Genomic DNA, 15,204 nt, shown 5'->3' on the forward strand with positions numbered 1-15,204 from the left:
CATTAAACGTATATCTAATTGTGGTAGATAGAGAAGCAGAGAACCAAATACCAAGGTATTTAATTTTTGTGGGGCACCATGCAAAATTAGTGTCATTAAACATATATTGATAACATAAAGAGTTCAGAGGTAAAACTTTGTTTTAGAAAGGTTTAACTTATATCAGGAAATACTGGAGTATAACCGAACCTCATCCAAAAAAGGAGGAAGGGAATTAAGAGGATTAGACATATATATTAATATATCATCAGCATTTGCTGATATTTTGGTTTCTAAAGAATTAAGTGTGAAGCCAGAAATATGAGCATTAACACGGATGCGTTCAAGGAAGGGTTCAAGGCAGAGAACAAATAACAGAGGGGAAAGGGGGAAGCCCTGACGTGTACCTCTGGATAAAGAAAAAAAATTGGAAAAGTGATTATTTACAAAAATACTGGCCCGTGGACTTGAATATAATAATTTAATATAGGAAATGAAAGTAGGACCAAAACCAAACCATTGGCGAGTTTTAAACATAAATTGCCAATTAATTCGGTCAAAAGCCTTTTCGGCATCTAGGGACAGCGCTGCAAGAGGAGATTTGAATTTTTTCCCATGAGAGATAATATTTGCAAACATTCGAGCATTATCAGCAGCTAACCTACCCTTAACAAATCCAACTTGATCAGTCTTAACCAATAATGGAATAAGACTTTCAAGACAAGAAGCAAGAATCTGAGCAAATATTTTACAATCATAGTTGATTAATGATATAGGGCGGTAATTTTTACAAAGGGAATGATCTTTGTCAGGTTTAGGAATGAGAATTATTAAGGCATCCATAAAAGATTCAGAGGCCTTAGCATCATCAATAAAAGAATTGAAAAGTGTCAAAAGTTTGGGAACAAAAATGGATGCAAAAGTAGAATAGAATTCAAGCGAGTGGCCATCTGGCTCTGGTGCTTTTGATGTTTTTAAAGATTTGATGACATTAGTTATCTCTTGGGCAGTAACCACACCCTCTAATGAGTTAAATTCATCGGGTAGGGATGAAGGGGATGGAAGGCCCATAATAAAAGTATCTAAATTTTGATTAGAAGGATTTGTGTCATCAGAGTAGAGTGATTTATAATATTCATGAAAAATATTAGCAATATCTTCATCTGAGGACGCTAAGCGTTTAGTGGATTCATTTAAGATGGGTCCAATATTTTTCATTCAGATTTGATTTTCAAGTAGTTGGCTAACATCTTACCAGCTTTATTTTGGCCACCATGATATTTAGATTTAATTTTAAGGAGGATATTGCAGGCATCTACTGTTGCAAGTTTGTTAAGTTCAGATTTGGCCTTAATCAACTCATGAAGTACCGAAGATGATTTGGAAGTGAAATAATTATGTTCCAATAATTTAAGCTGTCGTAGTAGAGCTGCATATTTATTTCGAGCAATATTCTTTTTTTTTGCAACATATGGAATGGTAAAGGCTCGAAAAGAGGCCTTAAAGGCATCCCAATTATTGGAAATAGAGGTTTCTAGGGGATTGTTAAACATGAAAAATTCATTAATAAATGCAGTGGCTTCTGTAATGAAAGTAGTATCCGATAATAAAATGTTATTAAGCTTCCAGCGGCTGAATTTGGGGAGCTTAAGGAAAGATCCAACACAGTAAGGACTGGTGCATGATCAAAGATGAAAATAGACCCAATCGCCGATGATTGAATAGATGGAAGTAGGGTTTACTAACTAAAATATAATCAATCCTGGACAGTGTTTGATTAACATTAGAAAAAAAAGTAAACTCGAGAGAGTCAGGGTTGCAAGTCTTCCAAACATCATACAATGGACGAGAGGCAATGGACGAGAGGCAATGGCCAATTGGAAAGCTTTGTGGGATTTATCTGGATGAAACTTGCACTTAGATTGTCTGTCAGAAAAGGGGTCAATCCATTGGTTAAAATCACCAGCAATAATAATATTAGAACATTCAATGGAGGAAAGTAAAAGCTTAATGTTATGCCAAAATGTAGGATCTGGTCTAACCGGACCATAAATATTCAATAAGACCATATCCCTGCCTTGTACAACAACCTTGGCCATTACCCATCGTCCATCAGCATCACTTTGCGTAGATAAAATTTGTACAGACAATGACTTATGAATCAATATAGCAATACCCCCTTTTTTACTAGAAGCAGGGGAGTAAACAACTTGACCCACCCACTGTCTTTTTAACTTAAGCGATTCTGCTTCAGTACAATGTGTTTCTTGAATAAAAGATACCTGAGAGTTTAGTTTGGATAAATGAGAAAGTACCTTCTGTCTTTTAACGGGGTTTCCAAGACCACGAACATTCCATGTGACAAAATTACACATGATGGAGGGACGGGGGGAAATACATGTAAAGAGATGATACACTTCAGGGATACGACTAAAAAGAAAAACAAACCACATATGAGATGAGTAGAAAAAATAAGCTAAACAACAACAAACAGTACTAGTGGACACATGCAACGAGTAGAATATTATCAAGTAGAAGAAACATATCAAAAGAAAAAACGGAAAAGAGAAAAAAGAAAAAGGGAATGGAAATTAAAGAAAGAGAAGATAGATCAAGGAAAGATATCCAGATCTAAAAGAAAGCAACAGTAACTGATGCATGGGGCGTGACAGCACAGACGAAAGATGAAACAACAGAAAGAAAAATAAAAAATAGTAGAGTTATGAACAGCCATAGTAAATAAAATAAATAAAAGAAACAAGAATGTTAAGGACGGTAGGAGGAACCAGTAGCAGAAGTTGTAGAAAGGTTCTGGAGAAAAGACCTCAGTTTAAGAGGGTCATCAAAAGAACGTGTGGAGCCTTCGTGAGTAATTTTACACAGACAAGGATGGAGAATACCATAACGAATATTCAATTGTCTCATTTGAGGAAGGAGAGTCAGAAATTCCTTTCTTCTTGCATTTGTAGCGTTAGACAAGTCTTGTGATTTGAAGATGTTGTGATCCGACCATTTAAGGTGATGTTTTGCTTTGGCTGCAGAAAGAACTCGCATTAAATAAGTAAATTCCAAAAACAACATTATGATTCCTCTAGGTTTGGAAGCATGAGGTTGAATACGACCAAGTCTATGAGCTCGTTGAATATTAAATGAAGGTTCAGGTGACAGGTCTAAAAGTTCTGGCAAAACTTTTTTTAGAAAGAGAAGTATATCCGGACCTTCAAGATTTTCTGGCAGACCATAAAGACGTAGGTTGTTGTGTCTATCACGATTTTCAAGGTCCTCAGTGTGAAGCTTGAGACATTGAATTTCCTGTTCCAAAATCGGGATTTTAGTAGCTACATCATGTACATCACTGATACGTTGCTCCATATCTAACACCTTAGCTTCCATATTAATCCATCTATCCTCTATTTGTTGAAGCTTCTCGTTAGTCGTGATCATGAAAGACTTAAGACCCCTCACCTCATCCAAAATAGTGTCAAGAACAGGGTTTTGAGAGGATAATATGGGTAAGGGAGGATCATTTTTGCCTCTCTTGGTTTTGGTACCTGAAGACGAGGCTCTGACCGAAATTGGAGCTTCGTTAGCCATCTTGAAATGATGTGGAGGCCGAGAAGAGATTTTTAATAAAGATTTCAGTCTGCCCATGTGCCTAATAAAGGCACATCACTAATCAATGAGGCTCCAGAGAAAAAGATACCAAAAAAGAAAATATGTGTAGTAGAAAAAAGAAAAAAGAAGTGCGTCCCCCTCCGTCAGCACGCTAAGAGTAGTTGACAGGCATCCATAAGAAAAACAACGTGGCATTTATTAAGTCAAATACCAAGATATCAAGAGGCTGGGAGGTATGACAGGAATGTAATAAAAGATTAAAGCAGGCACTTGCTGAATATAAAAGTCAGAGGATCAGAAAAAAAAAATGCAAATATCAGCATCTTTAAAGAATATCCATATTTAGCTACAGAGTAAGGTGTACATGGTGAAACTTGAGGTGAAGAGAAATAGGATCACCAGCTGTTGCAGGGCATATTGTAGTCAGCATTAATAATGCAGGTAGAGATTTGGAAGTCTTTTGCCATTCTTCAAGTAGATATATAGAAAAGAGAAAGAAAAAAAAAAAGACCGTTGCCGCGCGTTTATAATATAAAAATGCCAGATTACCTCACAGCTGGTTGAAATATGTGAGCGAAATATGTGAGCGACCAGTACAAAATGGTGGGCGCCGCTCACATCTCGATGAGACGAAATCACCGCCGCTGCCGCTGGCTCGAAGAAAGTAGAGAGAGTGGTCGGAGCGGCCTCAATCGTCGCTCCGACCCTTCACAAACAAAATTCCTGCATTGGTAGACCATCGCAGTCAGAAAGCAGGCGGCATTCCTGAGGAAAGCTCCGCGTTCGAGCGGAGCCTAATGACAAGCCACCATCTTCATGCGGCGCGAGACCACGCCCCCCTGCAAGAAATGATTTGACATAAAATGTGTTTTTCTAAATCATCTAGGGCTGTCAGGTTCAATAATCATCAATGGCATCAGAGACATAAAGATAAAGGGAATAAAGTGACAAGGTGACGTTTGTGACTGAGTGAAGTTATACATAAGTGTATGTGAATGATGAACTGCAGTAGGTCTTTGGGCCTAGTCACACTCCTCCTATGTCCTGTCTGCTGTGGTGATGGGTTTGTCTCCAATCCAGTTTTACTTCTGTGAAAATTATCAACATGAATGGAACACATGGATCCGTGTTCTTGTAACATGAAATGGGTTTTTTAATCAGGTAAGTGGTACAACTTAATTTTGCCCCCACCTTTTAACGTCAAAAATACATAACCTAAACATGCACTTAGCCAGTGGCAGCCCCAACAGGTAAGAGCGGGGGACGGGGTGGGGGTCGGGGAACTCGACATATGATGGGATATGTTAACTTAAAATAAAAAAGAAATAAAACCACTTACTTTGCGCTCATAGCATCAGAGAATTCATACCTAACTGTGTGCCTTAACACACTAAACAAAATGTATTGTTTAGGTGAATAGAAAACATCCTCACATAAGTAGAATTATATATATGTAATACATAATATGTTGATTACATTAGAAATGATAATGGGTTTACGTGTGCACTCAGGTTACACCTATATTTCATTATAACAAGTAGTTCTTAGGCATACTTACACATGATTATTATGAAAAGATTTACTGTATGCCACTCGCAACATCAATCAAATGTGCTGACAAGTTCTATTAATTTGTGTTTATATGTGCACACTCATATTAAATGTGCACCATTGATTTAAAATATTTTAACTTGCCCTTACTAGGCCTTCTTTCCATTCTGCATAAAATGTTTTCTGTTTCTGCTGAAATGACTTTTCCATTGCAGGTAGTCATGCATATTGTTCGTTTGAGAATAGATACAACACTGTATTGGTGATAGAGAGAGATCTGATAGAGAGAGATCCTGAGAAGAAGACCTTGACGAAACAACATGAAGGGCCAGAACATTAATTGAAGAGTCCTATTCGGCAATGTTACCATATGGGTTTGGTGGTGCAAAGGCGATGTTCCCATGTCCAGTGTGGGATAGTTTGCGGATGTTTCAGTTAACAATGTGAGAATGGAAAAAGGACAATGGAACCCTGATAGTGCGAACAGAGGGGTGTTACCTGAATGATTTTGTGTTGAATAACTGGAGTCTATACTGTTCGAAGAGAGAGCACTTTTTCTTGTTGTTTAAGAGGTTTAGCCCTCTGTGCTTATTCCCTTTGATTGTTGCTGAGTGTGGCCTAGGCTAGAAACTTCAAATTCTCCTGACCCTAGAAGGCTTTTGACCGAGCTTCTGAAATGCCGATACCTTCCCTTACTTCATTACCTTCCTTTAAATCATGTTTCTCACTTGTACTTACCTAGATTTTTCTATTAGTCTGCAGTTCCTGAATTTTGAGATTCCTTACACTAATGAACCATCCTCTTAGTTTGGACTTTAACTTAAACTATTCTAGATTAACTCATGTACAGAAGAGAGGATAGCAAACTCTGCTCCGAGCACCAGCTTTTAATGTTAATCTTTTGCATTGCTGTGACTGAACTTCTTGTTTGCTTGATACTGCTTTGCTTAAACTTCTTTAGGAGGTTGGGTTTCCAAGTGGTTATTCTGTATCTTTATAGCATGGTGCTGACATTTGTGTACCTTAACTTGATGGCTAATTTGTAATAAAACTCCTTAACCTTAGATACTGATTCTTGATCCTTATTGTGTAGCCAAATGGGTTACACTGTTAATTGAAACTGATTGTTGTAATGTTAACTCTCCTCACCTCTCAGTCGGATAAAAAGGTTCACTGGAGGACTTATGGTAAGAGGGCGGGCCCAAAACATTGCAACATAAGCTATGTAAATAAATCAGGCTGCACACGATTTCTGCAAGTAAAAATGTTTTTTTTAAATATAGCACTACATATAATCCTCCTGGTAATCCTATGTGCTGTAAAGTTAGTATGATACTCTATGGAACGAGCTTGAAAGGATAAAAGCCAGAGCCTGGTTTGCCAGGTTTTGAACTCATGACTCCGGGCAGGGCACAAGTCGGGGGTACACACAGGTACACAGCGTCAACCCAATCTTTTCACAGGGTGGACGCTGTCCCCTGCCAAGAAGTTTGGACCCACAGAAATATGCTGAACTTGCCCTGGTGTAATTTTCAGACACCAGGACATGATCAGCAGCGCCTGCACGTTGTCTGCTTTCGATTCCCAGCAACGGCGTGCAGGCAGCGAGGGAGCTTTTTTTCACCTCCAGCTGGGCCGAAGTTAAGGGGCCATGAGGCCTCCTTTTGTTTGAATATCCTGACTGGAGGCGGCATGGAACCGCACACTTAAATGTAAATGTCACAGAGGGGAAACAAAGGCACACAGCTTGTTATTTCTTCACAAGTACTTAAGAGAGGCAGCGTTTGCCTTTGTTCAGTCCCTGAACATAATAGATGCATGATTTGTAAGAATGTCAGGGGTGTTGGTCTGTCCCTGTATTTACACAAATAACAATTTCAATAGCGCTATTTTATTTATTTTATAGCGCTATGTAACCCAATGCAGGGTGTCAGAGCTCTTTACATAACATACACATTATACATTGACTAAATCATGCACATGTGTAAATCAATATACAAGATGAGTTACATGAGACAGCGAGGGTTACAAGGCTTAGGAGTCACATGTCCTTCATACCTCACTTTGGTCTTTTAGAAGGATTAGAATTTATGAACTGCAGGTAACAAAATGTTCTCTGTGTTAAAAGCAGTGACCCACTTTATTATCTACATAAAATAATAACCTTTTATCTGCGAGTTAGATGATGTGCTATGCAGGAGGCACATTTACCTTCTCTACACAAATCTCTCCATAAAGTGCATTAACCACCAAAGATATCTCATCATTAATAATATACCCTGAGATTTGCTGTGCACCTTCACAGCAGATGCCTTAACACAATCAAATATTTTAAAATGTAGACTTTGCAACCAATTAAGCATAACAGATCTACTACCATGCTTCTCCTTTTTGCCAATTTCTTTGTGGCAAGGTTTTAAAAAAATGTATTAGTTGAGGTCCAGATTTTGCGTCAGGATTACGCCATGTTTTTGGCACAACCCCAATGCCAAATCTAATTTGTTAAATCTCATAATGCGTTTAAATGTACTCATGGTATACCTGATAAACATATGTGTGAGGTCTTAATATCTGATGTCACTTCTTGTGATGTCACTTCCTGTGATGTCACATGCAAAGTTATGCATCGTGACATAATGCGCTGTGATGGCACGCCTCATGATTTCACTTGCATAATGCCTAACCTGGTTAGTCCCCCCCACTTCTGTTTTTTTTTAGGACTTGTGCCCTGCTTCCTGGGCACCGCACTTGTCAGCAGTGGGCGTTCAGCTCAGTCAGTGTACCTGCAAGCATTATCATTCTGACATACTGAACGCCCACTGCTGACAAATGTAGTCACCACAAGCACTCCGTACTACAGCTTTCAAAATCAAACAGCCGCACTCTGGCATAGACCGATCTGAACCGAATGTCAAGTTTGTGGTGGTGTTTTCGCTCCTCTTAGTGGTGTCAGTCAGCCTTCAAAGACCATCATACATTGCCACGCTGCTCCCACCGCAGCTCCCCTGCAATTTCAAACAGTCGAGTAGCAGCTGTGCTTAATGTATCCCCCATTGAATGCAACGGAAGCCCTCTGGGTCAGTCTTCAAGGAACAACAAACCCAATGCATTGTAAATAATTAAATATTTCTGCCATTCTAATTATAAGTATACGTTGTCATGACATTCCTTTCTGTTACTATGTTCATCCTTTAGTGTGACTTCAGCACTCGCCTGCTCTGCCTGCACCGTGAACGAGTGTGACACGGACAGGTTGTGTTTTTTTTTTTACAATTGAGCAATGGGAAATAACAGGGTTTGTTTCCTGTAAGAGAGATAGAGGAAAACCCCTTCCCACCTGTGAGGGCAGGGCACTGTTCGTCGGGATTGCATTAGGTGAGCAGCTATTGAGGCGGTGTGCGCGGACAGGCTGGGCGCCAGGATATAAAGGCAGGTGCGGGACACGGAACTCAGACAATCAAGCGCAGGTGGAATCTGAACACACGGCCCGGTCTGCGCGCGGGACACGGAACTCAGACAATCAAGCGCAGGTGGAATCTGAAGACACGGCCCGGTGTGCGCGCGGCAGAAGCGGAAACAAGCGGACAGCAGCGTGGACACCCGGCGTGGACGCGACCATCACACAAGCAAGGCCATAGAAGAAAGAACTCCCCTGCAGCGCCCACCGCAGCTCCCCCTCCGAAGACGCGAGGATGGGCAACAGGGTGGTCAACCACTGGTTCTCGGCTGTAGTTCTTGTAAGTATTGTGTTTTAATGTACTTTTTGTTGTTTTGTGAAGGAGCATTGATTTCGCTAATATATCATTTTTATTACTGGGTGATCCTGGTAAGGACTTTAAATGGGATGAAGGGGCGTGGCCAATGTAATTAGGGGCGTCGCTTAAAAACACGTCCACTAAAAATCTGTGTGTACCAGAAGTGTGCCGCCCGACTTGTTTTTTGCTGTTTCTATCATTGCATCCAGATTGATACAACAAGTAACATCATACATACAACCAGTCAGGACTATTGGCTTTGCCAATGGTTGTTAGTTGCATGAGATAAATAAGCAGCAACTATGGCTTGTGTATAATATTTAAAAAGCTTCCACTTAAAGCCCTGGTGACACAACAACAATGTTGCTGCTCTTGCGTTTCAATAAGAGAAGAGGAACCCAAAAAGAAAATTACTCTTTAAAGGATTTCCTTTCCCCCTACAACCTCACCTGGCATGACGTCATGCCGCAAATTCTCCACTGGTGAGAAGTGAGCAGGCGCACATCGATGTGCTTACCGTCTCATAACGTTTCTATCGGGCTCTGTTTTGGGCCCTGGCACTTTTTTCCGGACTGCAGTGACCGCAGACAGCTGTCACTGCAGTCCGGACCGCCTTTAACAGAGCCCGAAAGAGACCCGTTTCGAGGCCCCTTTTAAAAAACTTCTGGTGTTCAGCACCGGCGAGACCCGGCCCACTTAAACTCTGATCCTGGTAGAGGCGTAACTTTATAAGGACGTTTTGTGGGATGGGGGTGCTTTTCAGTCCTCGTTAAGTGGGCTGGAAATAGAGTTGTGGGTGGGACCCAGTGAATTTAGGGGAGAGTCGTGTCTGCAAATGACACCTTCAGTGTGGTTCAATATGTAGTGTATATTAATTTCAACCTTTCCATAGTATAATTCCTAAGAAATCTATTTAGCTGGTAAATATATTTGTTTTAGAATAGATTAACTACTCAAAGCACACTGAGTATTACACACATGTACATGGTGGTTGTCAAACCTAGATCAACTATGTGGACACTTGTGACTCCACTATTGCCCGTTCAGCGCATTCACTGAGCTGCGCGTGGCACGGGTTCTGGGACAGCAGGGGTCTCCATGTTGGACGGAGCAGCGCGTGCTCACCTGGCCTCTGGCGTGCCCGGTGCAATGCTGTCCCCAGTGACGCATCTTCCTATCTCAGCCTGCACCCGGCAGCAATAAGGACACCATCGCGAAGCTCTCACGCCGCCCTCTAGCCTGAATTGCCTCACGGGCCGTCATACCGGATCTCCCAAAGTACGCCTTCATCTCTACCTGCAGCATGGACCGCTGCTGCAGGACCCAGTTATCCACAGAGCTCACGCAACGCACGTCTATTCTGACCTGCACCTTGTGCTGAATGATTTGATAACGTGCACTAATCACCCCTACCGGAGTATCTCGCCGCACATTCAGCACAAATGGGCTGAAACCAAATCTAAAACGGACGTTTTTAGTGCTTTCCTAAATTTACTGTAGTCAGGACAGGTTCTAACAGACAAAGGTAATTTGTTCCAGAGCTTGGGGCCACAGAGGAGAAACTCTTCCTCCACAGATAGATCGTGGAATAGGAGGGACTGACGGTAACCCCTTCTCACTGGAACGAACCATTCTATCAGGGCAGAGGCGCAACTAGAGATACATTTCGGGGGGGGGGGGGGGGATTGGGGCTAAGAAAAAATTGGGGGGGGGGGGGGCTGAGTCTTTTAAGCCGTAGGCAGAGTGGAGCTGCAGGGGCTCTTAGAAGGGGTGAAACAGCGAGGCCTCATTAACATGCAAAGGGTCTTTTACAGACCTGTGAAGTGCTCGGGTGCGGCTGTGTGTGCGCCGGGAAGCTGTCTCATCCCGGGCTGCCACACGCGACGGGGGGGGCTGAAGCCCTGTGAGTGCAATGGGTGTTGCACGCCTGTATCAGGGTGATATCTCAAAGCCTCTGACAGCTGCTGACTCACTACTGGGGCATCGACAGAGCTCTCAAGTGACCTCCGCCCTGAAGTGAATTATGCACTAGCCCTCACTCTCATCAATCTTAAAAGCAATCTTGATTCAACGCATTCCATTGACACATTGAAAAACGCCTCCCTCTCTGGTAAGATACTCAGCTGGTCAATGCACCCACTGCAGAGAGCTGGAAGCTCACACGTATGCCACCTGAGTGGGTTGGTGATGACACCGCAAGATAATTCAGTTTACATGTTCTACAAAATTACTTGTATGCAAACTTTCCATCCAAGTGCTTGCTTATAAAAAACACTGCATACAATGAGTTGAAGTTGCTGTTCATGCTTTGAGCACACGGCACAGTGACCTGGGTCTGGTGGCTCAACAGAATTTTGCATCCGCTGTAGGTATGTTTGACCTCATAAGTTTGAATCTCTCAGCCTTCCGAGGTCAATAAAATGAGTCATTCAGGCGAATACCAATAACCATCTATCGGTTACAGTGGTGTGGCGACGTTGGATGGGATTTCGAGGGACGATGCAGAGGGAAAATTAATTTTCCCTCACCGTTGTCTGTCGGAACCCCGCCCCCCCTCCACTGTTACCTGCATGGACCGTGCACAACAGCAGCCCGTGCAGGTGAGAGTGGTGGGGTGTTGGGGCCCTGGTGGGGGGGGGGGGGGATTTTGACAAATGTATTTGATTATCCCTTGCCATCGTCCACAGGGCCGGACTTGCCATAGCTGACACCAGACGTTTCCCCATGGGCTGCCAGGGTGGGGGGCTGGTTTTGGACCCCTAGGGCACAGTTTTTGTTACTGGGGGCTGGTTTTGCAAAGGGCCTGCAATATCAGCCACATCATTTTTACCAGTGAGTGCCCATACAGCCCTTGCCAGGCGCGCAACACCCATTGGACTCCAAGGGCTTCAGCCCCCCCCCCCCCCCCCCCCCCGTCGTGTGTGGCAGCCCGGGATGAGACCTTCCTGGGCAAAAAAGCAGCCGCACCCGAGCACTTCACAGGTCTTTAAAAGACCATTTGCATGTTAATGAGGCCTTGCTGTTGTTTCACCCCATCTAAGAGCCCCTGCAGCTCCACTCTGCCAATTGCTTAAAGTTCAGCCCCCCCCCCCCGAAATTTTTGCTCAGCCCCCCCCCCCCGAAATTTGGCTCTAGTTGCGCCTCTGGCCCTTGCACACCTAAAATGTTGAGTCAGTCCCTATATGACCTGGCCCAGGAACCAAGAACCCCCCAGGGATGGCACCATAAGGGCCAGAATTGTGGGCATCTGTCCTGCATTCAAAAACTGGGGACCCCTTTACCTGCCTTTTGCTGGGTGTAAATGTTGTTCCAAGTAAGAATGGTCAAAACAATTAGACGAGGGCCCAGTTCTCAGATTCAGCCCGTTATTACGAAATCTGGCAATACGTGTTTCACAGTTAGATGGCCACGTGTTTTCACAAAATAGTCACTTAAATTAGTTGCTCTAGTTTCTTTCGATTCTGGCATTCATTAGCCCTCCTAAGAGCGTAGTGGTTTGCGTAATAGACTTAGTGCCTCCTTTGTAATTGATACATGCATATTTGCATAAATTAATAAGTGACTATTTTGTGACCATGTGGCCCTAAAGAAGCAATCTAACCTAGTTGCGAAACACGTGTTTGCCAGATTAGGCAATAAAGAGCAAGGACGGAATTGCAGAACTGTGACCGCGTCTAATTCCCAAAACTTTAAAGCTCAAAAGCCACCCCTCCACCCACACTCACCACTGCCTCACGACAATGACATTCTCCTGGTTTAGCTTACTGCCACTGAATGGCACCATGGGGAATACCCAATTGGTGCAAGGTAGAGAAATCCACTGAATGGCACCATGGGGAATACCCCTTGGTGCAAGGCAGAGAAATCCAGAAGCACCACCAAAGCCATCCCTGCGCCAACCCACCAGCCACAATCCACACCCAGCATTCCAGTCTGAGAGTGCTGCCCCTATGTGTTTGGTGGCGAAAGAGGTATGCAGCCTGGTAGCTACTTTTTTATGTGATTGAAAGTGAAGGAAACATAGATCAAGTGATTACTTGTGAACCCACTGCAGGTGGTTTGTTTTGTAACTTGGATTGCGCTTGATATATATGCTTTGGAAGAAATGCTTTACTCAATTTTTCTTTCATTTCTCTTTGCAAACCCACATATGAGCAAAAGCAGCAATTGTCTTTCATACGGTTTTCTTAATACGCTCTTGATACTTTTTGCGGCGTTGCTGTCAAAGCCACAAAGTTCTTTTTTTTTTTTTTTTTGCGTTGCTTGCGTTTTCGGTCTTTTACTGGCAGTTTGCCCCTCCCACCATCTTTATTTTCCTACTTAGTATCTTGATTGTAGGCACTTATTCTTAAGAAACACACTGCTGGTCCAATGAGGCATATTTTGTGCAGCAACAGGGAGCACAGACGACACAATCCCCAAGTGAGATTTATCAAGCCAAGCAAGGCAACCTTGCAAGGCTCTGCATGGTTGACAAACCTAAAGGAAAGTAGTAGATCTGGGAATGCGCCACAATGCAACACCTCCCCAGGTGAGGTGTAACCAGGAGAAATAACTTTATTATTCCTCTTTCTATGTGTAATGCCTTCTCAGCACACATTGAAAGAGGGAGAATGCCTCTCAGAATTGTTTTTCTGCAGGAAGGTGTCGCTTCCTGCACAAAAACAATCCTGCCTACAATGCCGGCACCCTTGCAACATGATGCAAGGGTGCCTATGTTGGTGCTAGGCAACCAAAAGTGTGCCATTGCTAGGAGAGGACAGGAATGTCCTGTATTTAACATTATAATGCACATTTCTGCCCTGTACCTTTCACACAGCACAGCAAGGTGGCTTGCTGTGTTGCGCTGTATGGAAAAAAAATTATAAATATGCCCCAATGTGTTTTTCTATTTGTTTCAGTTTTACATGACTGTACTAGTGCACGGTAACTTGGGAGGTTCAGGAAGAACCAACAGAATGCATTTTACAGATTCGTCATACTTAATACAACTTTCAAAATAGAAAGAGAAGAAATACTCAAGTTTTGAAGAGAGAGAACGGGAGCGAGATGGGGGGGGGGGGGGGAGAGAGAGAGAGAGAATGGATGGATGAGACAGGCAGATAAGGTGTAGGAGAGAAAATACACATCTAATTTACTTGGGTAGGATAACATTTTACAATTCTATGTGCCCACCCTCTAGTTAATTCCAATCCAAAGCAATACTTGGGGATATACACAACAGAGGATATTAACCAGTTATGCACATTAAAAGATTACCCCCTGATTAGTAAAATAAGGCACTCTTTTCGAGATGGGTCAATCTACCAATTTCAATAATGAGCGTATTGCATTGTCAGTTTTACCTTTGTTAAATTTTTTTATTCGCCGCTGTCCCTTGTGCTTTTAAGATAAAGTTCTTTAAAGAGATCGAGGGGAAGGTTTTCTGCTTTTATCTGGTCTAACAAAACACATAGATTGGCGATAGGCACTCTGTAAAGGCCTGGGAAGAACGGAGGCCTCGCTCTGCCCGATCTAAAAGCCTATTTTCTGAATTTTGCACATTGTTATAGACTTTTTAAGCTCCAATGAGTCTCAAACGATGGATGATTTTTTATTTTTATGAAATGAAATGAAAAATTTTATTTATATAGCGCGTAACTGCCCGGAGGCCTCGTCACGCTTTAAGCAGAGTCCTATGACGGCTCCAAGATGCATTAACACGTTTTGGCGAACAAATGCGTTTTTAGGGCTTTCCTAAATGCCAGCCGATTGTTGATCTGTCTCATGTCCTGGGGAAGGGAGTTCCAGAGTCTGGCAGCAGTGTGAGAGAAGGAACGGCCACCCCATCGAGCTTTTGTGACCTTTGTTATAGTTGCTAGGTGCAGTGAACCGGAACGGAGGGATCTGGAAGGGACGTAGGGCACCACAAAGGGAGACAGAATGGCAGGGCCAGTTTGATTAAAAGATTTGTGCACAATGCACATGGCCTTAAACTGTGCTCTGGCAGCCATCGGAAGCCAGTGCAGCTCCTTAAGAGCTTTCTTGGCTGACTGCCAGCGGGGGATGTTGAACAAAAGTCGGGCGGCACAGTTTTGGGTAACTTGGAGCCTATTGATCACTGTTGCGGGAGCACCCAAGTATAAAGCATTCCCGTAATCAAGGCGGGAGAGGATCAGAGCCTGGATCCTAACTCTCCTGGCCTGAAAAGGAAGTAGAGGAAGGACTTTGCGAAGCATTTTCATTAGCCCTACACAAGTGGAGGCAGTTTTGTTAGCTTGAACTGAGAAATCTAGCGCACTATCAAGCCAGACACCAAGGCTCT

The 15,204-nt window shown here is 43.0% G+C and overlaps 1 protein-coding gene and 1 long non-coding RNA gene across 2 annotated transcripts in view; one reads left to right on the forward strand and one right to left on the reverse strand.

The window, feature by feature from the left end:
- Nucleotides 1–2,357: 2,357 nt before the first annotated feature.
- The window catches only part of LOC146829095 (uncharacterized), a 157,768-nt gene continuing 144,921 nt past the window's right edge, over nucleotides 2,358–15,204 (reverse strand). The window contains exon 3 of the long non-coding RNA XR_014962191.1: nucleotides 2,358–2,409. This is a non-coding gene — a long non-coding RNA (uncharacterized LOC146829095). The remainder of the gene's footprint in view (nucleotides 2,410–15,204) is intronic.
- NOX1 (NADPH oxidase 1) overlaps nucleotides 8,493–15,204 on the forward strand; it is a 75,676-nt gene continuing 68,964 nt past the window's right edge. The window contains exon 1 of the mRNA XM_085607733.1: nucleotides 8,493–8,882. Coding sequence (XP_085463859.1) covers nucleotides 8,838–8,882 — 45 coding nt within the window. The 5' untranslated portion in view covers nucleotides 8,493–8,837. The remainder of the gene's footprint in view (nucleotides 8,883–15,204) is intronic.

The sequence above is a fragment of the Triturus cristatus genome, chromosome 5_2 (genome assembly GCF_964204655.1).
Source record: "Triturus cristatus chromosome 5_2, aTriCri1.1, whole genome shotgun sequence".
In the NCBI taxonomy this organism is placed as follows: domain Eukaryota; kingdom Metazoa; phylum Chordata; class Amphibia; order Caudata; family Salamandridae; genus Triturus; species Triturus cristatus.